Here is a 27,550-nt window from a genome sequence, read left to right as displayed (position 1 = left end):
GCTCTCATATCTTGATGCTGGAGTTGAATTCTTATCACCCAACAATATACATATTAAAAAAATTAGATCCACTTTGTTCACAAAGATAAGAAGCTAAAAACCCCGAAGTGTAACACAACCAAGAGGTCTTCAAATCAGGACAGGTAATGGAAATAATTTATTTCTTTCCAATTGTGTCTTTGAGTATTCATGAAAACAACTCCAGGCTTTTGCTCATGTTTCATTTATAGAAGTGCATAGTGGTATTTTTCTATGACCCATTACTGTGTCAGGGAATTGTAACATAACCAGTGCTCTGGTCAGAATACACTGAGTTTTGTGCCATAGTACTTGCCAATAAATTCTCAGGCATGACACTTGCTGCAGTCTTGAGACAGAATAGGAATATTGATTTCAGGGGTTCACCTAAGTAGCAGCATCAATGGACCCAATTTAAGAGTTTTCTTTCCCTGAAAACAGAGCAAATTATGTAAGTGAAAACCATAAGAAAACTGACATCTAAGTTCCCATAGAACTGGGAGCTAGATTGAATTAATTGATAAACTGGTTCTTACATGCCCATTAGAAGAACATTTTCTGGCATTTATTACATCTGTCCACTCTGTTTCCACAGGTTCTCTTAGCCCTTTTGTGGTTTAGGTATTGTATTTCTCCTTCAATCAGAAGTGTGTTTATTGCACATAGTCTTATTTAAAGCTGATGTGAGTTACTCATACTGTGAAATTTGCCAGAAAAAAAACCTTCCAAAACATAAGCTTCTGCTGGTAGCTTCAAAACCCCCAGCTACAGACTCATATTTAGGACTTCTTAAACTGAAATGAAGGAAGAGTTGGCTTTTACACATTTTGCTACTGAATCATTAGGTTGTTTATGAAAAACAAATGAATTTTCAAAACTAGCCAATACTAAGAAACAGAAGTGAGGGTCAAGTGCTTTTTCTGACCCTGGAAGACAACAGAGCTGCTGTCATGGAAGCTGTCATTTCAAAATAACATTTCACTTGTGTGTACCTTGCAGTTTTCTTGCACATCCTATCGCTATATTTACTGATCAAAACCTCTTGTCTTTGGATAACTCTTGCTAAATCCCAGCACTGACAGGCCTAACACACATGGACTGGATTACACTAAATGTACAGTTTTGGTACTGTTAGAGGGCAGGTGCCACAGATGTTGAAAATTTATCCCTGGCTTTCCTCACCCTTTCAGCAGCAAGGGCAAAGATGAATGAACATATTTTGCAATATAGACATTATGGTATCAATCAGAAGAAAGGGAATTTAAATTGCTCTTGGGTATGAAGAAGGATAGGGAAAATGGACTCCTTTTGTCAACAGTAACCTGCTGTTTACTTACATTTAACTTGCAGTCCATGATAATCTGCAGCTTTTCCTCTTTTATTGCTGGTTTGCCAAACTACTCTTCATTAAACACTACTGCATTTGACCATTTGATTTTTCTTAATTTCTTAATTGTGACTCATATATCTTTGAACTTTGTCTCATTGGTTTGGAACTGGTGTCCGTACACTGAGATGATTTTAAATTCTAATGATGTCCTTCAGAGTGCTTGTAATTCCTCCCAATATAGTATTATCCACATTATTTTAAAATTTATTTTTCATCCCACTCTCCACACTCTCCAGACAGTTCGTTAGCACTATAATTATATGAGGCTCTGGAACAGACCTATGCAGAACTCTATTATATTTTTTTTTTTAGTTTAATGGAAAACTATTGACATCTCCTCTTTGAAATAAGATCACACTTCTATTTGCACACACATTTTACAGTAATTTTATCAACACCAAATCACCACAAATTTTTTAAAGCATGTGTTATATGAGATTGTTAAAAAAACCTTAACAAAATGAAGTGACTGATTTTTCAAGTCTGTTTATGATGAAAAATATATTACACTGCTAAACACAACTTGCTCCTCATCAGAAGCAGCTAATGCAGGTTTCTAACTTTCTAATACTCTAGCTGCTTACAAGGTTGTTAGCAATTTGTTCCAGTGTCTTAAGAATTGTTCAGCATCTTGGCTATAATTGCATAGTCTATATTTTTCTCTTAACTGTAATAGATGTCCTTTGTTCTCCCAGTTGTCTAATTTCCTGCACATTCTCCTCAGGTTCTCAGAGCTTGCTGTTGATAGTAAGATATACCTTCCAGTATGTAACCTTTACTTAAAACTTCCTAATTCCATTCCAGTTTTAGTAATTCTGGCTTATATGTGTTTGTAACATTATTCTTCTATTCCGGTCCATGTTTCTGTTCCCATTTGGCAATATTAACTGCTCAACTAACATAAAATATTCACAGAATCATAGACTGTCCTGAGTTGGAAGGTACACACTAGGATCATTGAAGTCCAACTCCTGGCCCTGCATAGGTCACCCCGAGAGTCACACCATGTGCCTGACAGCATTGTCCAAATGCTTCTTGAGCTCTGTCAGGCTTGGTGCTGTGACCACTTCCCTGGGGAGCTGTTCCAGTCCCCAGCCACTGTCTGGGTGAAGAACCTTTTCTTAATATCCAACCTAAACCTCTCCTGGCACAACCTCAGGCCATTCTCTCAGGTCCTGTCATTGGTCACCACAGAGAAGATATCAGCGTTTGCCCCTCCACTTCCCCTCATGAGGAAGTTGTAGATTGCCATGAGGTCTCCCCTCAGTCTCCTCTTCTCCAGGCTGAACAGAACAAGTGACCTCAGCTGCTCCTCTTATGACTTCCCCTCAGACCCTTCACCATCCCTGTGGCCCTCCTTTGGACACTCTCCAATAGTTTAATATCTTTTCTATATTCTGGCACCCAGAATTGCCCCCAGCACTCGAGGTGAGGCCACCCCAGTGCAAAGCAGAGTGGGACAATCCCTCCCTTGCCCGGCTGGTGATGCTGTGCCCGATGCCCCCCAGGACACGCTTGACCCTCCTGGCTGCCAGGGCACTGCTGGCTCATGTTCAACCTGCCATGGACCAGGACCCCCAGGTCCCTTTCCACAGGGCTGCTCTCCAGCCTCTCAGTCCTCAGTTTGTACAAAATTAACCATCTCTTAACTGACAGATAAATTTTGACATTTTCTGTAAAATCTAAAACCAAGTAAGATAATGTTGAGTCTATCTTTTCCTGTTCATTACTTTTTTGTTACTCTCCTTGGGTAATGGACTTATTCTTCTTCCTTTTATTGTCTTAATCTTTACATCTTGTATGGCTTTAAAAAATATGGAAATTAAGCAATAAAAGGTAATTTAAACTAATGCTTATACGTGCAAGAATATTTGTATCCTAATGCACTAAAATTTTTCTGCGTGTTCAACAACACTTGCAAAAGTCGTGTGAGTACACTTCTCTGCAGAAGGTAAAGTTGATCTATTAATCATTGTGAGGGAACAAATAAGCCTTTGTTCCAAATTACTCTCTGAAAAGAGAAGTAGGAACAAAATAATGGGTGCAGTTGCACAGCAGTGCACATATCTATAGAGAAATATATTTAAAAAAAAAAAGATAAAAAGTATTTTATAAATGGAGAATTTTATAAAAAGTCATGATTTCTCTTCCATCTTTCAAATCTGAGTAGCATTATCTCAGAAAAAAACATTGTGAGGAAAAGGAACATTTTAGCTTTACGAAAGTTGTTTATTGATAGTAATATATCACAGTAAGGGGAATAGAGTAAAAGTATCTTGAGAAACTGCTCCCCTGCATCAACAAAATAAATCTTGAAGGGAAGTACTGGAAAAGCAACACCTTCCATATTTTAAAAGAAGGCTAGTGACACAAGGAATGTGCTACTGGGATTAACCCATTTGTAGCAAAGAGGTGGAAGAATATGGCAAGCAGAGTGAATACTACAAGTATTGTGAGGAAGAGAAATAATATTATTGGCTTATTAGAGCTGTATAAAATCAGGGGGTAAAATCTGCTTAAAATATTGGTTCACCTGAGGTGTCTTACAGCTTTCAGTGTAAATAAAAGTCCTAGAAGGTCTGGATACTGTACAGAAAACTCAGGTTTTCTGCTACAAGCCATTTTTATTAAAATGAATCTGTGAGAAAAATGGTCATGGGGCTGGGTTTCTAAGCCGTTATGTGAACGTGAGGTGCATCCTGTCAAATACACAGCAAATACAGAGTGTTCCCCAAAGACATGCAGATGTGTTTGAAGGGGTTTTTATGCAGGTATATAGGGGGAATATGTTAACAAAAAGCAGACATTTAACCACAGGCTATGGTTTTAACCTGCCATGCAGTATGGATCCTAGTACATCATCCTTTTCTGGGTCTTATATGTGCCTGATGTAGGCTAATAGATTTCCTTTGGAAGATGAATTGTTCAGTAAAGTGAAGCAAGTTTTACACAGAATAAAGTCTCCTCAACCAAAAGACTTTTGCTGAATATGTTGCATAAACAAGTGGACAAATACATCTTATAGTGATGTGGAAACTCACGGCTGACTTTTATTTCTGAAGTATGTCGTGCTTTATCCAATTTGATCTCTTCTGTTACTGAGTGTCTCTAATTACAGTATTGCCTTGGCCCTGTCTTGCAGTTTTCCAAAACTGATCTTTGAACACATGTTCAATAGGGATGTAATCTTCCAGCTTTGCTAATATATCAGAATGGCCTTAGTAGGAAAAGAGCACTAATTGGCTGCCCATCACAAATCATATCAGTGTTGTTCTGCTGGCTCAGACCTCACAGCCTATCAAGCAGTAGACAGCACATTTCTCCTTTCTTATATTACAAAACAGGAAAAAAATAACTGTCTTTGTCTATAGTATTGATAACATTTCACATACCTATCATAACCCATTTTATTAATCTCCTGTAAGATAAATTGTTTTTATACTTTCAATTTCTCTTCATACAAGAGACTCTTCATTCCTCTTATCCTGCTTTGCATCTTTTTCTGAACTGCCACTAATTCTGTAGTATCCTTTGTGGAAAAGGTATGACCAATACTTTGCACTTTCCTAAAAATAGTCTCAATATTGATATTTTTAATAGTAAGTCTGTGCGTATGTATAGCCTATATTAACTTTTCCTGCAGGCTTTTTCTATCTTTCTCTTTTTGCTCTATTTTGCAACTGCTTCTTGAAAAGATTTTCTAAAGATATATAAAGTTCAAATTTCTGCCTTCTTTCCTTTATGCCTCAGTATGTTCCAAGCAGGATCATGACCAGAAGCAGAATGAGTGGGAGCTACTTTTGCCAGATTATTGAATCAAAAGGGCTTGGAGTGCTTCTATAAAGGGAACATCACCATAATTAGCACTCCTGCTGTTATCCTTAGGAGATGGAATGAAAATGGGAGGATTAAGGTAACTCAGAGCATGACTAAAAGTCGTTAGGTTTTACTCTGTGTGCTTGCTTTACAGATCTTAAAAAAAAATGTTTTTAGCACAATTGATTGGGCAATTCTGGCAGACCCAAAATTCAGCTCTAAGAGAACTAAATCTAATTAATTACGTGACAAAATATAAGCAGTTATTTATGAAAAGGAAACTTATGTAGAGAACACCATGGAAACATATTGTTAAATTCAGCAATAACATGGCTTAATTTACATGTTAATTAACTTTAACTGTACCAAGTCTACTCCTGATAATTATATTATTAGTCTGTTTAGCCAGAATACACATATGTTGTTTCTCCTCTCTCCAACAGACCTCAGTGAAAAGATTGCAAATGAATATGAGAAACTCTATTTTTTCACATGGAGCAACTTTGTGTATAGCGGTTGTTCGGCTGGGAGATGAAAAGATGGAGGACAAAAAATGGCCTTGACAACTTCTGGAGGAACAAAAATTATCTTTATAACATTGTTTTCTACATTTTACAGGAGGAGCAGGTCTTGTGGGAAACCAACAGCATGACTAAGAGAGAATGGGTCAAAGTGAATATACAGCTACCAACAGGGCTAGAAAATATAAAGGTATGAATGAAAAAGGCATGTCCTCAATTTTTGAAGATGCTTTACTTTGTTGTTTATAAATCTTCTAGGAAGCCTAAAAATTTGTTAAAATTGTGTGTATGTTGAATGTCTTGCTATTTTTTCATTGCTTCAATATGAGTAAATCTCTGGTGTTAGCTCAACAAAACATCTACACAAACATGACATGCAGAAGCTGCTGGGCTTAATTAACATGCAAGAAAATGAATACAAATCTCATCTGATTTTAAGTAGTCATCTGAGTCCAACTCAGGTATTGCCAACTCATTTAAATGTATATATACTATTAAGTGAGATGCTGTCAATGATCTTTGTGGAACTTCAGTGAAATGATGTAAACCACTAATTGAGAAGATACCTTCTCCTTGAAATTTCGGGCATAGAGGTAAATGCTAAATTGCAACTTCTTAATTCTTATATGAATTTACAAGTTCCATTTTAAATAATTTTTCCTTTACACTTTTTTTTTTGTAGTTCTGTAAATAACCATCATATTTTACTGTTTCAGCAATCAGCTGAATATATAATCTCTATGAAAGGACAAAAACTAAGCCCACTCCAGAAATTGATGTTTTGACAGGTATAGAATGAATGCATTTCAGCAAGCTAGTAGGTTCTAAGTGTGTGTTATTGCCTGTCTCTCCTTTTCCCACAAGGATAATTTTGAATAAACAAGCAGATGTGTAATTAAGCTACTATAGTATCTAAAAATAAACAAACAAAAGCCTGCTCAGTTTATATGTATATAAGTAGGAAGGCAAAACGAGGTATTCTTGTACAAAGACTGCAAGGATCCCTTGCACTTAGGGAAGGAAACATACTATCTTTAAAATTGTGTTTATTTCATATTTTCAGCACAGCATTCTGCTTTTTGAACTGGTAGAGTGAGAATGGAGAGTATTAGAAGACTTTTGTCATTTTGAAGAAATTGTCTCTAGCGGAAGATAATGACACATAACTTATTTTTTAGAAAGACAAATGCCTCTTGAGATTTCACTCCAACCTAATTCCCAGGCTTTGGGGAGTGTGTTGGACCCTTCTGCTTATGCCCCAAATCACATCTGTTGCAGTTTCCTTCTGTTTTGCCAGATACTCTTACACCTTGCTTTCTGACTCTTGCACATAACTACTTTCTGAGACTCACACTTTGGTCATGTCCCAGCCTGTCAAAACCCACAAATTCATTTTTTATTTATTTCTCCAACTTCTACTCTTGTTTCTCAGTGCTCTCTTTCATTGCCATCCTAATCTTTTTGATGAATCCAAGCTTTCTTCCTCCTGCTTGCTGCTTTAACTCAGGTAAAAGAAACCTGGAGAGCACAAATTGGGTAATTTCATTGCTTTGAGAGCCAGGAGAGCTGGGCTCCACCTTGGAGCAACAGATGTTCTTCTGGAATTTCATTGCTATAAATCAGCTTGTGCTAAGTCTGCTCAGAGCAAGGCAACTCCGTCAGAGAGACAAATGGTCTCTGAATCTCTGTGTCTATGTCAATAGCAGTAAAATAAGCAGGGCAAGGGCACAGGCCCAAGATTGGTGTGTGATAGGCCAAATAACTAAAACATCAGCATGGTTCCTAGAAAGGTTTTGACCTAAGAAAATGGCCACATCCCATCCAGTGCTCAGAACAGTTCCAGGATTACAAGTAGGTAGGGAAGAACCCCACTGCAGAGACTGCGTGCATCCATTTTATTTTACATGATGAAACAGTTATCACTTGTTAAGCTCTGCTATGCCAGTTGGTGTCTGAGGACAGTCCTCAGCCCAATTTATGTACCTGTAACTGGAAATTTTTCTCTAGAGCATCTGCAAAATGAGATTTTGCAGACACTTCAGAAAGGAAGATGGAGTCTTTGGGATATTACATTTCAGGACACCTTTCTAAAGCACAGAAACATTACTACTTTTTAGCTAAAAATTTATGAGATTAGGAGTTTTTCTTTAAAATAGACCTTTTTTTTAATTAAACTTCAGCTTAAAATTTTCTGTAATTTCCACCTGAGATAGTCACACTAAATTTCAGATTCTGACTGGAAATTTATCATGATTCTGCAATGGGAATTATGCAGCACTTTTTGCACCTAGAACTGCTTTGTGAAAATGAAAATCAGTTTCACTCCGTTGTCTGCTAATGCAAATACTTTAACTGTAACAATTTACAGCTTATGTTTAAAGGAACACTCCATAGCAGGGCAGGTTTCATCTGCCTGAATAGCATCCAGCTCTTGGATGCTGCACCATCAGAGCCACCAGCTTTCTGCTCCTCAGAAGGACCCACCTGCAGCGATGGGCAGTCCGCGGTGCCTGGATCAGCCTGTGCCTCTCACCCGGATTGCTCTGATGGCAGCGATGAGGACCCAGCCACCTGCTGTGAGTGAATCCCATTGCTTTGGAGGGAGACTGTGCTGAAGAGTGCTGTGAAACCTAAATGGTTCCATTCAACAAATCACTAAAAAAGTATTTTAAATTTATATGGCTTCTTTTCCCCAGAATATTTAATGAAGTACAGGTTAGAGAAAATGTTCATGGCATTTTCTTCTTTCCATTGCTTTCTGTTTCTCTGTCGGCCCTCAGCTTTATGTTTTATATACAGCTAGTAATTATTACCTCAGGCCTGGGCCCTAGGGTATATCACCATGTCCTGCAGCCATAGGGAGGAGAAGGAGAGAAGATCCAGCAGGCAGCAATTGTGCAGCAAGATTGATTTATTTAATTATTTTACAAACTCTTTTATAGACTTTTTTCTTCATAGTCTAATTGGACAAAGTATCAGCCACCCCTTGGGGTGATTGGCTAAAATCCTAAAACATCCATTATCAAAATATTTTCCTACTATACCATAAACAAGACTTTTCAAGGTTGCAGGTGGCTTGGTTGTTTACATACTCTGCTACCTCTTCTGTGAGAGAGAAAAGTCTCTCACAGATTTAGAAAATAGCAAGAAAATCCTTGCTAGCAGCATTTTCATATCTACAAGTAATTTGTTTAATAATCTGCTGAAATGCTACATTTACCGTATTTTTGCTTAAAGGTACTCCTTACATACCAGTTTTATAACCTCTACTTCCCTAATTTGCAAGGGAATGAAATTTGTCCTGGGATTTGTTGTTTGAACAGTTTGCTAATTTAGATGGTTTGTGAATTACCATCAGAAAATGTATTGTGACATGATATTTGCACTGTGATACAAATCACCACAGAAATGGGCCACAGTTCAGAAGCTACATCTTCTTCATTATATTTGCAGTTAAAGGTAACTTTGTTTAGAAGCCACAGTTTCTACTGTACAATCAAGCATAAGAAGAAAATAAATAACTGAAAAATGTCTGTAAAAAATCTGAATAGTTTTAGATCTCCTTGTGAAAATATCTCTAGAGAACCTATCATTTCTACAGTTACTATTATATGGCATGCATCTGTGTGTATATTTGCCTGTGGTAGTAACACTTAAGTATATGTTGCAGATACAAATGTGAACATATTTAAGATACTGGTGATATATATTGCTGCTGGGAGGTACCAATTAAAATTTCGTGTATTGCTCGAGGTAGCAGGATGAAAAATACTGATAATGCTTTATTTTCTAATTGCTTGATGAGACTTTAGGAACTGTTTGTGACCGTAAGCCTTTTTTTAACTCACAGTCTGAATCTTTAATTTTTTTCAATTACTTAAATAACCATCTGGGAACCAACTCTGAAACAAGTAATATATGCAAATGATGAAATAACATTTTAAATAGGAAGTTATAAACTGTTTTGTCTCCGGGTAGGATCTAAGCAAACATTAAAGTCTGTAGGGACTCTGCCTCTGAGAGGTCTTTTTGATTTTTACAAGGCTTGACCCTATCCTGCTAGCTCTGTGTCTGTCGTTCCTCCACTGGTAGAAGCGTGGAGAGTCCTTATAAATTCTTTGGGAGGAATGGAATGAAGGTGAATTGTACTTTCAAAACTGGACTTTATTTCTCAGCAATTTAGAAATCCCACTTCATAACAATGAGAGAGAATAGTGGTGAACAACTGGAAATAAAAGAGGATAATTTTTAGGTTTAAAAGGATGAAGAAAAATAATTGTCACAGTTGAAGGGAGCTTCTAACCAAAGTACACAAAGTGAAAATAAAGATAACTCCAAACACTTGCAGGCCTGTTTCTCAGACATTGACATTGACACTGGGTAACCAAAAGATTACAAATTACGTAGATCTACTCAGTATTTTAAAGATCACAGTAGGACTCTTGGGAATATTTCTTCCATAATGCTGATGTGGATGGGTCAGAAAAAATGGAGATTGGGCAGAAGAAGGAAAAGTCAGAATGGCCTGGTGGTTTCAACACTGTCCTTTGTGGAATCCCCAGAATTAAGGTGCTGGGACAAGGACTGATGAGAGCCACAATCATTGCAAAACCCTCTTCAATAGCTCTGCCTGGTGTTCCGTTCTCTGCTGCTGCTTCTGCAATTAACTTTGGTTTTTCTACTGGCACTGATTCTCCACTAGCTCCCTTCAAATTAAAGAAACTATGACACTCAGTTGAACCTGAGATGTAGGAATTGTTTGCTTAACTATGTGTTGAGATAGTCACAGTTTGAAGAGGTATAATTTTGTTGGAGCAGTGCACAAAGTATACCCATCCCCCCAAAAGACGGTGGAAAAAGGTTCTTTTCTAAAGTATAAATAACCAATAGTAGTTGCTTATTGCTCTGACTACTGGCTGAGAAGAAGGAGAAGAAAAAAAAATCCATCTTTAAAATACCAATAACAATGGTTAAAGTTGGCCCATTTTAATAGATAATATTGTCTTGGATACTTCCCACGCTCCTTTTTCAGGAAAGAGAACCCTAATGGAATTTAACTCCTCAGCAGTTTGTTCAGCTTAGAAGATTCATCTTTCAGACACTTTCCACGGTTTTGAGCAAAACAGGTGTAAAGAAAAAATCCTCATTTATTTTTGTTCTTTTATTCCCATTATATCAATTTTCCACAAGATCTTTATATTGTCCTCCATGATGTTTAGAGTTCACTATACTTATTCATATTGATTTTCAGTAAAATTTCCTATCTGGTACAGTGATGCATATTTTAGCCTTTATTAGGTCTTCTAGCATTTATCCTTGGACACATCCTCAGTAGTTTCCTTTGATGAAGTGCTCTGTGATACTGAAAGAACTGACAGATCTCCTGAATGAAAACAAAGGCAGACAGCTGTTACTTAATGTAAAGGATTCCCCTCTTCTAAGAGTTTCTTTGTTTCATTATAATAAGGAATTAAAATAATGTTTCTCTTTGGTCATTTTGACTTGCCATGAATAGTATTATAATAATACAATTTATTACAAGAACAAACACATATAGGTTTTGAAATGATTCCTAATCTTTCTGTTTAATCTCTGCTCATTTATAGAAATATATATTTAAGTCTATGAGACTTAAATGTCTCCAAAATTAGGAAATTGTCTAGGAAACACTTATGCACATGAGTAACCATCTTTATTTGAGTAGTTTTGTTAAAATCAACACATCTAATGAAGCAACAAGTTAAGAAAGTACTGATTTTACTATTAAATTCTACATTTTCATTATGTCTTTTTTGACACCTCTTACTTGTGATCACTTCTAAATTTCTTATTTCAGTGAATGACAACAAATTATGAAAACCTAGTTAATTTATTCAAACAGAAAATGACATGCAGTACTTAGATAATTTAAAGGACTATAAAGATCCCTTTCATGCTGATGCCTTTTCTTTATTTACTGCCTAATATTAAGGAAGTTTTGCACTAAATACTGTGTCAAATAACTAATATTTCAAACACTATACTTATTACTATTTTACATTATTTATACATAACCTTCACAACACTTATAAACCCATAAACAAAGTGAATCAGTAGCTAGCAGTCCTAGCAACTTGGAAACAAGTCTAGGAAATACTTGTTATTTTCAAGTAATATCACACATTGATGTAGCAGTATTTCTAGAAATTACCTGCTCATCAGCATCCATGTAAATTCAAAATTATTGTAGGGTGGTGTCATCCTACAGGTATTTCTGAAAGATGATCATTTCCATTTAGCTTAAATAGAAACTTTATTAAAACACCCATCTTTACCTCTTCTGCTTTTAATTTAACACCTCTAGTATTACCTTAAATATTCTCAACTTTTCATAGGATTTGTATAATTCATGAATATGGAATACATAGAATGAAGAAAACCTGTATAATTTTAAAGCCATGTACCTTTTACTGCATTTCATTTACTGTATAGCAATTTACCATTGCAAATCCTTGAAATGTTCCACAGCAGATGAACTCAGATGCAAATATTTCTATTACCATTCGACATTAAGGTGGAGTGAGCACTTTTTATTCTGAAACACTTGTTTTACTAAACATTTGTGTGTTTTCTGTGACACTGAATTTGCCTGAAGTTGCCAGTAACTGTTCTTTGATCTGGTATGTGCCTGTGGAGAACAAGAAGCTGAACCCATGTTATTTTCACCGACTTGGTTGCTGACGAGTCCTGTGTAGCACTGCCTTTGTGTTTCACCAGAACAGCTCAAAGTAAACATGATCTCTGCAGACCAAGGGTTGACATGAGATTCTCTTAAGCTTTCTTAACCCTAAGCAAAGGGGCTGAGTAGTTTCAGAAGGAGACGAGGCCATCTCACCTGTGAGAGTTATGAGTCATCTGTCTAATGACTTACAACATAAGGAAGTTGAGGCTGGATGGCCTATGGCCATCTGTGATAGTTCTGTATGAATCCTTTAGAAAATTCTAGATAAATAAAACTAATCACAAGCTGGTAGGGGAAGTGCACAGACACTCAGAAAGAAGGTATATGCCCTTCACTTTCACAAAATGACATAAAATGTTAGCCAGAAATGACAAAATATTAATGACAAAGAGGTTCTTTGGTTTCTGTTCATACAGATAGCTGTTACCTCAAATTCCAAAGAAGTTTAGGTGCTGCCACGCTGAATGAAGGGACCAGCCCACCACATTCAATACTGTTATTCAGGGAAACACCAAGCTGATGGAGAGACCATCTGAGTGTCCCCATTTGTGTTCATTTGATTGGACTCCCAGACTAGGATTGAAAACCTTTATGCAGTTGCAGGCTAGCAAAGCTGCAATATGACTTGGCTGGTAACCCAGCCTAGTTAACAGAACTGCTTTATTTTCCCCTGGGAGGATCATGAGGAGCAGGGATAAATAGACTAAGCTAGTCAAAGAAAAAAGCATTCCCATTTAACTTCCCAGTGCTCTTGAAATATGTGCTTTGTTTCCTGTTTCTTTTTTTTTTTTTAATATGTTGAAAAGGGTTTGTATTAACTGAAAAAATAACTTCAGTGTATTTGATGGCTTTAGTAACCTACACTTATTCTTGAAACTCAAAAAGTTTTTGGGGAACAATTTTTCTTGGTTGCATCATTGGGTTTTGTAGAAATGGTTTCATAATTTGCTCCTTGACTAGTTAAGATATAGCCACATGAATATAGTCACCGATATATTCACATGAATAAAAAAAAAAAAAACCAAATTTGACTTATTGTTAAAATGAAAGCAAGTTGTGGTTTCCTTTCTATTTTCCTTTCTGTTTTGCTGAATTTTAAATAGATAAAGGTCCAAAATAGAGAATTGACTCATTTTCCATTCAAAATGTCAAAAATATTTCTGCATTTTGAATCCAGTGAAATCTTCCTAGTGATATATGAAACATAAGCTCTGGTGCTGAGAAATGCAGTAGGAAAGGACATAATATATCAGAAAAGAGCTTTATGTCAAACTTAACTGTAGTATGACTACTCAAAAACTATAGGCTGTGCAGGCACTTATTTTGCAACTAAGTGAATAGTGAAAGATTACCTATAATCACTTGAAGGTTCAGATTAAAATGTTGAATGTTTGATAGGAAAGGCACATTTCTTAAGGTTTATTAATGTTTGAGGAATGAAAAAACACCCTGAGAAACTGTCTTACTTGGATTTGGGTTCCAGCCAAAGCACAGAACTTTTCTTTCAAGCTTGATTAAACATTTACAAGTACCCCTTAAGTTTTTAGAATTAAATAGGGATAAAGTTTAAGTTCTACTGTTCATTTGGACAAGTGCATTTCACTCACAGTTGGAGTGCAGCTGTTCTACAACATATTTACACTTTTAAATTGAAGTATCACTTCCAGATACTACATAGGGGAAACTCTTGGGTTTGGTAATTGACTCTGGTCAGTGTTTCTGCATGACTGGGTGCTTGTGTAGAGCTTTAAATTTCAAGTGAAAGGTGTAATGAAAAAACGTTTAGCATCTAAATGGTGGTCAGCATTATCATATTTTATTTGCTCCCCACCACGCAAGAGAAAAAAACCCAAACCAACCATCATCAACAACAAAAAACCAAACCCAAGCATGAACAACAACAAACAAAACACTGAACTGCACCACCATGAATGTTCTACCTTTATAATTGTGTTCAGACTCAAAGTTTGAAAAAATAACTGGACAAAACCAATTTGATTTGGGATCGTGTATGTGCATATCTTTTTTTGCCTGCAACTGCTTATACGTTCAGCCTAAAAGCTGATGTTTATTCATTTCTTTCTAAGTTGATGTTTATACATTTCTTTCTACATCTATAGTGTTAGAAGAAATTTTACTACTGGCTACCAATGTAAGAAATGCTGATTTCACCACATCTCTCTTCCTGTTGAACATCAAGGGCCGAGATGGTCTCTGTCTGGTCACACAAAAGCTGTTGTTTTTATCATGATGACAAGTCTTCTTAAGATCCTAAATACCTCTAGTTAAAAGCAAAGAATAATTTTAAAAAATGTTTCCATGCCAAATACATTTAGAGCTGTAAAATATTAGTTATTAGTACCATCTTGATTTTAGTTTCATATTTAAACCATTATTTTATGGGGTTTTTTTTCTTTGGTGCCTATGGGGTCATTTATTGATGTATTTTTGGATATCACTATGCAGATACTGCAGTCAGCTGTTTATGCAGAAGACCTTTTGTGGGGTTAGGGAGGCCAGGAGAAAGAGATATTTAAGCAAAGAATATTTTCCTTTTTTGTGTCACTTTGGTTCTCTCAAGACTGCTTAGCTAAGGAGAGCAAAATGCCTAGACATAGTATTAATTGCCAAAACAGATTAGCCTTGGATATCAATTTGCATGTTCAACCTTAATGTACTCTCAATTGAAGTCTAATTAAAAAGATACCTTGTGAAAAGCATGACAGTGTAATTAAATAAGTTAACCAAGTTTCATTTTTAACTAAATATACTGCACTAAACAGAAAACCATGCACCATCAAATTTTAATGTATATAGTGAAGCCAGATAAGAGACACTGATATTTGTGGTTTATTTTGTACCTTAAGATTTAGCTGCTCAAATAACTTCTTTATTCCTGGGAAACTCTTACTATTTAGCTTTGCGACAATAATGCTGAAAGAAAGATGCATTTCATTTTGGTTTTGTACAATCTGAAAGTTGGAGTAATATGTATGATTTTGTCTGAGGCTGATATGATCAGATAAATGTGCTGTGGGAGCAGAAAGTGGCAAATACAGTTCTAAAGTAATGGTTGCAATTCCAATAAGTGACCCCAGGAGTTAAGTGTAGTGCTTTGGGAAGCTGTTCTGGACAAGGAAAGACAACTCAGAGTATAGAATTTTCTAATCAAAATAATTATTTGTACTCAATAAATGTAAGAGTCTGTGAAATTTTTATATAACTTAAATTGGTCTAATCCATACCAACTGAGAAAATGGTCTTTTACTTTGCAATAAAAATTTCTAGCTGATCTGAATAATTCATAAATTTAAATCTCATTTTCAAAAATAAATTAAATGAAAGCTTAATTAATCTTTGCTTTCCATATATTTCAAGCTCTAAATACATTTGATTTTTCTTACACATTCATGACTAAATTACCAGTACAACTCTTCTTTAAAAAAAATTTAGTATTATTGGTCTTTTCTTTGATATAGTTTGTTCTCTTAGAGGTTGTTTGTTTCGTGGTTCTGAGTTTGATTAAGAAAGGAAGGGCCTGCCCGACCTGTTACCTGTATTCTAGAACATTTTATCCATCTGAATAACCTGGCAGTGCTTCTTCAACACTCTTAGTACATCTAAATACACAACAGTCAGAGTTGTGGCATTAAACTGTTGCATCAAGTTCACTTATTGATCTCTTCTTGTTGTTGCTCTTCCCACAGCTAATTACACCTTGTGTGATTTTGAGACTGACCTTTGTGGATGGAAGCCACTGAGCAAAGGTGATGCTGACTGGAACATAAAGAAAGAACAGGCTCCCCTTGACAGAAAACTCCCTGGCAGAGGTCATACAAATAATATGGGCCATGGTGACACTTCTTTTTTTATTATTTTTCTCCTTCTGTCATGAAAATTCCTACTTGTAAATGGTCACAGACTGATAAAAACTGGTTTGAAATGGGTGCCACAAATAACACGGGTAATGTGTTACAGAAAGCCAGTCTGTTGGAGATGCTCTTTCCTAGCTGTGATCTAGTTATCATGTCTTTGTAACCTCTATTTTTAGCTGGCACAATCAGTGAGGTATGAGACTTAATGCAGTTTTTTTGAGATACCTGCCTTTGAACAGACAGCTGACTTTGTGCATAACCATTGTTTACCCAATATTCACATAGGGGCCATTCCTGGAAGCATTGTATACAAATAGCTTTTGAAGATTGCAGTTAAATTAATCCATATTTTCTGGGAAAAATAGAGTGAGTATAATTTCCTTTAAATAGTTGTCCTTCCTTTAGCCTATATTTGCCATACAATGCATTCAGCTGGAAAATAATTTTATTCCAGAAGAGGGCTATTAAAAATATTTTTCCAAAGTGAAATATCTTATAGCACACTGCATAAAAATAAAACTGGCAAGCATGTTTATCATTGTCAAATAATACTGGCAAGTATTCTGTGACTTTAATCTTATTAAAATGTATCTATTGCACTGCTTCCAGTGGAGATAAAATTACTTTAAAATCTGTGTAACACTTCAGAACCCCTTTAATTCAGATTTAATTAAATGTATATTATCTTCAGCCAGAGCTCTACACTTCTCTTCCATGTTCATGTTAAAGAAATGTGACATGTTAAATGTTCCGCCTCAGGCATTCAAAGGTATAGGAACTGCAGGATTAAAATTCACCTGAGCAAACAGCAGTGGGTGCAAGTATGTGTGCGTGCTATAGAATGATTCTAACTGAGCAGTCATTTGTTCCACCATTCCTCATGTGATGAAACACATCGAAGTTGCTACTCACTTTTCTCAGCAGCTGTTTGATATTTCATTTAATGTTGTCTCTGTGAGTGGCACTGGATCTGCATTACTGCATTTTATATAAAACACTACAGTGTTACAGGTTCCAAACTCTCAAAGCTCCAGAGGGGTGCACTGATCTGCCTGTGTCTTTCTCTGCTCCAGGTGCTGGTGAGATCTGAGGGGTAACGTGGTCAGAATGAAGGCTGCTGGCAGTCTAAGTAGCATGTTAAAATCACCCATAAGGAACTATGTGGTGCTTCACTGAAGCTGCTTTGACACCTGAATTATTACAAGTTTGGTTCAGTGTTGCTGCAGGTTAAAGCCTCAAGCAGATTTGGAGGTTACCATGCCCCACCTCACAAGTCCAGTAATGTTGCATTCCCCATATGAGTTAGCTGAAAAGGTATTTCTGAGGTGGTTTTGTACCCATCTATCATAGTGCCTGGTACAGCCACGACTTTCTCTGGAATCCTAGAGTCTGAGCAACTTTTTGCCAACATTAAACCACGATCCTTCAGGTTGCAAAAAGTTCCTTTTAGTACCACAGAGTGCTCATCTCTCTCCTCTCCTGGGGAGGGCAGCAGTAAATTTTGATTAATGAAGATCTTAACAAGGCTACTGTAGAGCCTCAGCTGCAAATTAAAAGAGGGTCCTTTGAAGTACCCTTGCATTCCAATGAGGGGAGCTTCCCTCGTGCTGCAGAGTGCAGCATTCCTGTTTGTACAGGGAGCTGGAATGGTCCCCTCTTTGTGCCAACCTTGCTAAAGCGGTGCCATTATTCATGTGGGGCTGGACCTAACCCTCAGCTTCATTACGTATCCATGGGAAATAAATGGCTAAGGAGTATGACTGCAGCAGCACAATAGCTGATTTTCCAAGATGTAAGGCAATATGTGTAATATCAATGCTCAAAAAAGACTGAGCCTTTAGTGTTGTTTTGCATAGACTTTCATGAAAAAGTCTCAGTATTCAGCAAAGGCATCACTGACGGCATTCAAAATATGCTGCTTTAGGGCCCCTTGAAAATGTTTATCCTTCCCTACCTTTGTCTGAAGCACATCTGCTGTAGTTCAAATCCAAACGCAGTGCATTTGCCAGAGTTCAGATTAGATCTTTAATTAAGCTTTCATCCCCACTAGCACAGACAACAATGTCAAGTCTGTGGACCCCATGAGAAAATATAGCTTATTCCATTGGCTCCTGTGGTCTGCAACATTGTTAGCATGCTTAAAAGCGGCTGGGCTGTGCTGAGAGTGAATATTGTACCCTAAAGGAACTAATTTCAGGTTTAAATTTGTTTGAAACATTATTTAAGCCAATTAAAATGTGTCCTTTAGGGATCTTGGCTGAGCTCTCTGTTGTTTGATCTCCAGGGTGCTCTGTGTTGCAGCTCCTCGGCTCTCCCCAGTCCATGCAGAGAGTGGATGGGCAATTTGTGAAGGTGGTGGTTAATAGTTTGTAGTGTTTTGAGGCTGGAGATCTTAAGGTTTTTGCTTGAAGAGAGCAGATAAAAAATGCTTCCAGCAGGTCTGCACAGTAATGCTCTCAGAGAAACAACATCTGAACTCCCTTTGAGGGGCTCCGTAGTCACTTCCTTGGGTCTAGGTGCTTGCAGGCACCATGACAGGGTAGTCTTAGTAGTCTTAGCTGCCCAAATAGCCTTCTTTCCTTCTCCCTCTCTCCTTGTCTTTGGTATCAGTCATGATAGTTTTACGAGAGGGAAGAGCCAGGAGCATTTAGCAATTCTGTTTTGTCTTTGCCCACACAGACACTGGTTGTCACAGCCTGTTACAACACCCTCCTCATTATCCACAGAGACTGAACTGATAGCAAAGCAGTTTAGATTGTTCTGATCTGTGAATAAGCTTTATGTGTCTCATGAAGCATATAGTTACCTCTCTGACCTATTTGCCATTGGAGAATGATATATTTCTCATACTTTAAAAAATTTTGTTTATAGGAACATTCATTTACTTCAGTGGATCACATCAGATGAACACAAAGACGGCCATGTGTCATCTGGAAAGCCCTTTCCTTGTCAAGCTGTCCCCTGGGCTCACCTGCTGCCAGGTAACCGCTTGATATTAACATTAAATATGTACATCAAATATGTAAATATGTACAGCAACTATTCACTACAAGAAAACATTCACAGCTGTACTTCTATTTGTCCTTTTGCCCCCTAAATAAAATTAATAGATACTGTACAGTTTTATAAATTTTTTTCCTCTTTCCTGAGGCATTTTTGTTTCCTATTCTATAACTTTTCAAAGCTTATGCCATATTGGGGAGAAGTTGTGTAGTTATTATATGGTTTTTTTTCTGATACTGTATAATCTCCTTCTGATTTAAAAAGCAGAGAAAAGAAAAGGAAAAGACAGAGAAAGCTTGCCAAAATAATTTTTTTTTTTCAGTGGAAAAAAGAGGCTTTAGAGAAACAAAATAAAATCTAGACTGGTTGCTTAATTTTTCAGACTCAGTGTAGAACAGAAACTGTTAATTCCACTTAAGAAAACTTTTTTCAAAAATAAAAATGTCAGAAAAGAAGGAACTGCACTTAGAAGGCCCAAGAAGTAGCGGAATTTTATTCCACAGGATCTAGGCTTCTTAGGTTATATCTCATCTAAGGGACCAGAAACAAGTGCTAGCTTAGCTAAATCTGTTTTACTTGAAACTGTAGCTCACTTGGGACTGCACGCATCAGTGAGTTACCACATCTCAGCTGAATAGCTACAACTTACAGCTGAGGACTGGAAGGCTCTGAAACAATTCAAGAACAGTGCCTTGCTGTCATTTAAGGTACTCTCACAGTTCTTAATCTTCATGTGACTTCTTAGTGTTATAAAACATTAGAAACAAAACAAGTGCAGGATAAACTCGAGCAGAATGCTGCCGCAGGGAACTCAGAAGGCCTGAACCATCCCATCGAAGGCCTGGGACACCCAACAGCCTTTGTAATCACAGTGCATTTGTTTAGACAGTTTCATCTCTCTTTTGTTGACTTTGATGCTGAGTAGGTAAATACCTTTCAGATTCAGGTTAGTTTATCTTAGAAACCCTTAAGACAAACTGGGCAGCACTGATATGTGAATCAATGAATTATTCTGGTAAGATCTATTGCAGAGTTTGGTCTGCATTCAAAATAAACATGAATGCAGTGGGGATGAGCTATTTTTCTCTACTTCAAAGTCAGAAAAGAAACATTTTTTGTCATAAGTATGCATGTATTGAATGAATTTAAAATTCTCAGATTCAACAAAAGCTAGAGCAAGTTGTTACCTAGCTGTACATGTCTGTCAGGAGAGTGTTTCTGAAGATTGGAAGCCTGGCTTTCTGCCACATTTTCCCTGCAGACTTTTATTCTGGGAAGGAGCAAGGAGTCGCAGTTGCTCATTAAGATGTGTTATGTTCTCTGCCTATAAATGTGAGATGATGCCCTCTGTTGGATGTCTCACTGAGAGGATAAAAGTATCCACATAAATAGATCTATGTTCATTATTAGCTTTACAAGTTCTTTAGCTCCAGTTGTTAAAAAAAAAAATTGAGTTGAAGGATAACAAATTTATATTGTGCCTTTCTGGTTAATTGAAGTTTAGAAGTAACTTCTTTCTGCAGCTTCTTTTAGCTGGGTCTTTTTGTAGATGTAAGCTAAGAAACATCTTCATTAAGCTCAAGGTTTTGGAGTTGTGGAAGCAAATTTCTAGTCCCAGCTCTCTGTTTACAACTCTTTAATGAACACAGTAGTCATTGTATAGTAGAACGTGTAGACATAGAGAAGGAGACTAACACTATTTCTTACTTAATGAAAGCATAAATTTGTTTGAAAAGCTGTTTGATAGACAAAAGCCATCTAAATTGTTTAAAGTTCTTCAAACAGCTCATTTTGGAAAGTGTTTGTATAGTGCTGCTTTCTACTTCTTAAGTTTTTTGCTGAGGGAATGAAAGTTGCATGAAAGTATTTCAATTTATTAATAAACAAGATTATTTTATATAAGACATGATTTTCATAAGTGGAGGTAAAAAGAAACATTGAGAGACTGAGTCTACCAGACATGAAGCCAAAAGATATTAAAAAGTAGCACTGTCTTTTAACAGGAATATTTCTGAATGACTGATCCAGCTCTCGTTTTACCTTCATGAAGACTCAAATATTATCGATATCAAGGGCTTTGCAGGGAACTAAAGATACTGCAGTTGAAGAAATTTTAGTCTTTCACTATGTAGACAAGCAGAAAGGACTCAGGGGAAAAGAAAAAAAATTAGTCTTTGAAAATCTTATTTCTTCCCCTCAGCTATCAGCTGAATTTTTGCCTGGGTATTATTAAAAAAAAATATATATATATATCTATATATATCTATATATCTGTATATAGCAGACTTACTCTGTGTTGCAGGGGAGTGAACTGTGATTCCCACTCTTTTCTGATCTTTTCTGCCCCACAAGCAGCCTCATCCACCTACAGTTATTGTTTTTTCCTCCCATATATTGGTCAATCTTCTTGTTTCAGGAGATGAATAGATTATTTTAAAAATCTGTCTTCAGATCATATTCATTTATGTTGATTGTGGAAATAAAAGATCATAAGGTTTCTTTCATATGAGAACCTCAATGATTGCACTTCTGAAATTAACACACCTATGAAACTGTCATATATTCAGCATTTGTAAAGAAAAATAATATTTGCAAAGTTTCGTAATGCTTACTAAGATAAAGAAGTTAGGGGAAGTTGTATCATTCAGTCTGCATAAGTTGATAGATACAAGCTCAAAGTAAATTGTAAAAGTAAGCTTTACTTTTAAATATGGTTTTGTCTTTAGGCATGATACTGCTCCTCAACTTGCTGTAATTTCAAACATCCCCATCTTTTATGCCAAGCCTGTGTTTAGACCTGTCATGTCATTCTTTGTTATAATGTACATATATTACTTGGTTCTGAATTTCTTGCAGATTGATTATATCATTTTTTAAAGCTTTCCATTAAAAACTCTTTCAACAGGTAAGATTTTGGTACTGGTTATCTCAGGATTCCCAGCTTTCTGTCTTTAGGAGAACTGCATTAAATGGAAGTTTGGAAAAATTACGTGACATTTCAGGATTGCCTGAGATGAATTGGACAAAAGTGAATATACCTGTGGAAAGTGCAGCTGAGGAATTGCCTTTTCAGGTAATTAGAAATCACATTTACATTGCTTTCAAAAAGATATTTTACTTTGGCCTTTAGAATTAATTTACTTTTAATGATGAAATATATAAAAAGAGAATTTCTATTCTTTAATGCTCATATGAAAAAAGAATTTAATTTAGCTTTTTACATAGGTGCAAATATTAAAGAGCATAGCCATTGTGTCAGTATTCTATATATTAGAATAACTTTTTATAACAAATATCAAGGGCCCCTAAAGATTATTTAGTTCCAAGCCTCATTGGCAGGGACACCTTTCACTTGACCAGGTTGCTCAGAGCTCCATCCAGCCTGGTCTTGAAAACCTCCAGGGGTGGGGCATCCACAACTTCTCTGGGCAACCTGTTCCAGGTGTCTCAAAGTGTAGGATTTCTTCCTAATATCCAATCTGAGCCTACTCTTTTTAAGTTTGAATCCATTCCCCTTGTTCTGTTACTATGTGACCTTGTAAATAGCCCCTCTCCATCTCTCTTGTAGGCTCCCTTATGATACTGAGGGCTGCAATTAGGTCGTTCCGGAGCCTTCTCATTTTGGGGCTGAACAAACCCAATTCTCCCAGCCTTCCCTCATAGGAGAGATGCTGCATCCCTCTGATCAACTTGGTGGCCTCTTTTGCACTCACTCCAATGCATGCTGGACACCCCAGAGCTGGGCACAATACTCTGCATGGGGTCCCACAAGGGCAGATTAGAGGGGCAGAATCCCCTCCCTTGCCCTGCTGCCCACACTGCTTTTGATGCAGCCCAGGCTTTCTGGGCTGTGAATGCACATGGCCGGGTCATGTCCAGCCTCTCATCCCCCAGTACCCCCAGGTCCTTCTGGGCAGGGCTGTTCCACATCCCTTCATTCCCCAGCCTGGATGGATACTGGGCATTACCCCAGCCCAGGTGCAGCAACTTGCACTTGGTCTTGTTGAACCTCATGAGATTCCTATGGGCCAGCCACTTCTCAAGCTTGTCCAGGTCCCTCTGAATAGCATCCTGTCCTTCAGGTGTGTCAACTGCACCCTCAGCTTGCTGTCACTGGCAGACTTGCTGAGGGTGCGCTCAATCACACTATGTCATTAATGAAGATATTAAATAACACTGGTCCAAATACAGATTCCTGGGGGACACCTCTGGTCTCTGATGTTCATGGGGACTCTGAGCCATTGACCACTACCCTCTGGATGTGAGAAATTCTTCCTCATGCAAACAATTCTTTATCCCCTGAACAGTTCATCCATTAAATCAACCTCTTTCCAATTTAGAGAGAAGGATGTCGTGGGGGCCATGTCAAAGGCTTTACAGAAGTCCAGATATGGGACAGCCATAGCCCTTCACTGATGCAGTCACTTCAGCACAGAAGGCCACTGGGTTGGGTGGGCAGGAAGGACTTGCCCTTGGTGAAGTCATGCTGGCTGTCTCGAGTCACCCCCTCTCCTCCGCGTGCTTTAGCATAACTTATAGGAGGATCTGTTCCATGATCTTCCCAGGCACAGAGGTGAGGCTGACAGTGCAGGAACTTCAATTTGCAATCTGTCCCTATATTTACTGTACCACATTGCTAACTTCAGCAGGTATAGTATACATGGACACAATTAACAGTGTTGTAAATCATCATATTTGGTAACCATGAATAGCTAATTTAAAAAGATATGTAATTTTTATCTGTTCCAGCAGGAAGATGATTCATGCAACAGTGATGACTTTTACCAGTTTGATTGAAGCAAGGTCATCTCAGTTGCATAACTTTCCCTAGGTAAATGCAGTTACAGCTTTGACAGTTGAGGAGCAGATTTCTGACCTGATCAAATCTCAGTTGTAGTTTCTCCTGGCTCATGTTCAGAGTTGGTTGTAGGCACAATTTAGTTCCTGTGCAGATGTCATAAATTAAAAAGGAATATATAAATGTGTGTGTGTGTGTGTGTGTGTATTTGTGTCTTTTTATCATGTCACCTTTAAAGAATTACTTATTTTTCTGTCTTTACAGATTGTTTTGCAAGGTACTGTTCTAACAACACATGCTGCTGTTGCTATTGATGATATCGGTATATCAGAGGAATGTGTAGTTGTGAATAGATCACTTCTAGGAATCAGCCAGGAAAGTGAAGGCAAGTTTCATGGTTTTCAATACATTTTCCCCAATTTCTGCTACATATATCTGTGATTTGACTAACAACTTGAAGATACCTTTAACAAAGTAGAGGATAATCTGAGAAAAAAGTCCATATGCTGTAATCTGTCTTCTCCCTGTAAGTGTTCCATGCTGCATTGGTTGGGTCTTTGACTCTACCTATGACAGACTAGATGATCTTTAAGGCTCTTCCCAATCCAAACCATTCTATGGTTCTATAATAAAGGTTTTCATCCTTGTGTTATACACTAGCTGTTATGGGAAGTTTGCACTAATTCTGCAAAGTGAGTTCTCGTGGGAATTTCCTGATACTACTTACTATGTAGTACCTGCTCACATTCACATTTGGAGGCAGAAGCAAAGCATCCTGTATTTTCCACTAAAGAGCAAATTCTGCTGCTTTACTTTTAGGGCAAGAGGCTTGTCCCATCATTACTGCTAAATATCTGACATATAAGGAATGCCCACCAAACTTGTCCTTGTACTCACACTCTGTAGTTTTGAAGTGCCAATGGATGGAAATATAAACCAACGAAACCTTCTGTCAGACTGCTGGTTCTGGTCCTCTTGATGCTACCAGCTGCTTTTCAAAAATGGCATGGGCGCATATGCAGTCAGGGGTAATGTTGATAAGTTATAGCCATCAGGTATCTGGATTTAATCCTGAAAAATTTAAAGGCATAATAGAGAACTTAAGTGTTGTGTTTTTAAGGCTTTTATGATCCCTATATACAGTTGGGTTGAAGTATTTAGAGAAACATTAATTTGCTTTCATTATTTTCCCTACAACTGCCTCATTTACCCATTAATCACAAAGATATTGTTCTTAGAATGGAGGTTTTTTTAAAAAAAATCCTGTCTGGATAGAAATATGAGTATTTATAAAATTTAGTTTAAACGAAAGAAATGAAAAGCTGCACATCATTCCTCTCACTTACTTTCCAGAAATCTACTGAAGAAAAACCAGCAGACCCTGGCTTTTTTTTTGCCACATTAATTGAAATTTGGGATGTTCTCTAATGTATAGGTTGTGGTGCAAGGTAGTAGTGGTGCAGCACCCAGCCTGGGCTTCTTGCAGCTTTCATTGTGACCTGAGCACAGAGATAGCACGGCTACAGCAGGAAGGTTTGGTGAAAAACCTGCTTCTGGCTCCAGGGGAAAGAGCAGGGAGCCGTACCAGCCTCTCATCTCTGAACAGGAGCCCAGCTCTGTAACCCTAAGGTGTATTGGATAAATTTTCACAAAAAAATTTGAATATTGTGGAGGGTAAGATATAGTTTAAGACCGTCAGACATTGAGATCAGCTGTGTTTCTTACCAACTGTGGTATAATCTAGCACACTGCATAGGTGGTGCTTGCTTCCTTATGCTGAACAGGTTGCTATATTAAAAGAAGATAAAAAGCACTTCTAATAATTTTATATATTTGTGGTTTTACTTACATGTCCTTTTCTGATTTTTAAGGGGAAACAGAATCTGCAGATGCTAATGCTTCATCTTTTTACTGCCCAGCGGGATCTTTCTCATGTGGCGATGGGCAGTGTATTTCATCTGACAAATTTTGTGATTTTAAGCCTGACTGCCCAAATAACCATGATGAAACTAAATGCCGTAAGTGAAAACTTTAAAATCTATGTTGTTAAGCTCCTGTGACTGGGTTTCTTTGTCCTATTTGCAACGCTTTCATGACTTCATAAATCTTGCAATTTAATTAAAAGTAAAAGCTCTTGAGAAACAGTTACTTCACTTTGATTCAGTTCCGTGATTTTTTCCCCTCTTATTTTCTGTAGCAACTACTTCCCTCTTAGCAATAAAACCAGAAGAGAAGATTTTGATTAATTATTTAGTAGAAGCTGCTGCTTAAAATATAGTATTTTATTTTGTAATTCTAATGCACTGGTCACAGACTTGCATTCAAATTTTATATTTTATATACTTACTTTTGATGTGAAGATGCCAGAGCTGTACCACAGCTGTACCACAAGCCTGGTCACAGCTATAATTTAAGCTGAGTCAGAATTTTCTGCTTGGTTGTGCTGTGACTGCTGTCAGGGCCACATGCCCAGACTTTCTCTGCATGGAAGCAAACACGTGGGAAAGTAGAGGGAAGTGGAGCATCTCAGAATCCCTCTCCACTGTACAGTCAGCAGGGAGCTCGGAACTGTTTCAGGGTTTCTAATATGTAGCTTCAAAAGTCTTTTTGATTGATTCAGTTTCCTGCTTTGCATAAGAAATCACAGTTATACTTTGCACTTTTGAAAATGAGTCTCTTGCTTTGAACTATCAACTTTGCTGTACAACTTGTGATACATTTTCAAAAGGAGTTGCCACGAGCAATATTTAATGCAAGTTTTCTTTTTAAAAATAGGACATGATGCTTTCTAGCACATTCAACACAAATGACAGAAATATTGTAGACAAGATCCTCAAATTATTTTCAGTGCCCTGTTATGCATCAAAAAATGTAAACTTCTTCAGAGATGCTAATACAGTCCAAATTCACTGTTTATATTTTATGGTTTTTACTTGGAGATTGAGAGTTGTTGCTCAGGTAAACAAAAATCTATTTGACTATTAGCAGGTAAAAGAAATATTTACAGCTTCAATTAAATTTCTCTACTATTTTAGTATTGCATTTTTCTCAGCTAGAGCATTGGTATTGAGGGTTATAAGTGTTTAGAAGGACTGGTATCCAAAATATACAGAACTTTGAGGTATAAAACTGCATTTTGTTATATTAGATAACAGTTTGCCTTGCTAAAATCAGAAATAACTATTAAATGTTCACTAAGCAGACTATCCTTCCTCTTGTGGGCCAGAGTAAAGAAAATTCTGATATTACTGTATCACAGTTGAGATTGGAAGGGATATCCGAAGATCACTAAGTGGTTAAAAACTACTCTGCTCAAAGCAGGGCCACCGGAGCAGAATGCCCAGAGCTTGACACAGTTAGGTTCTGAATATCTATGAGGATGGAGACTACCCAGCCAGTCAGGACACC

The 27,550-nt window shown here is 37.2% G+C and overlaps 1 protein-coding gene across 1 annotated transcript in view; it reads left to right on the top strand.

Annotated features, from left to right (window-relative positions):
* MALRD1 (MAM and LDL receptor class A domain containing 1) overlaps window positions 1-27,550 on the top strand; it is a 240,940-nt gene that overhangs the window by 21,518 nt on the left and 191,872 nt on the right. Inside the window, exons 8-13 of the mRNA XM_032092895.1 lie at window positions 5,843-5,935; window positions 8,114-8,321; window positions 16,174-16,320; window positions 19,213-19,322; window positions 22,250-22,417; window positions 24,407-24,527. Coding sequence (XP_031948786.1) covers window positions 5,843-5,935; window positions 8,114-8,321; window positions 16,174-16,320; window positions 19,213-19,322; window positions 22,250-22,417; window positions 24,407-24,527 — 847 coding nt within the window. The remainder of the gene's footprint in view (window positions 1-5,842; window positions 5,936-8,113; window positions 8,322-16,173; window positions 16,321-19,212; window positions 19,323-22,249; window positions 22,418-24,406; window positions 24,528-27,550) is intronic.

Source organism: Corvus moneduloides, chromosome 1, assembly GCF_009650955.1.
Source record: "Corvus moneduloides isolate bCorMon1 chromosome 1, bCorMon1.pri, whole genome shotgun sequence".
NCBI classification, from domain to species: Eukaryota; Metazoa; Chordata; class Aves; order Passeriformes; family Corvidae; genus Corvus; species Corvus moneduloides.
Note: the sequence above shows the minus strand (reverse complement) of the source record. Positions and strands in the feature narration are given on the sequence as shown.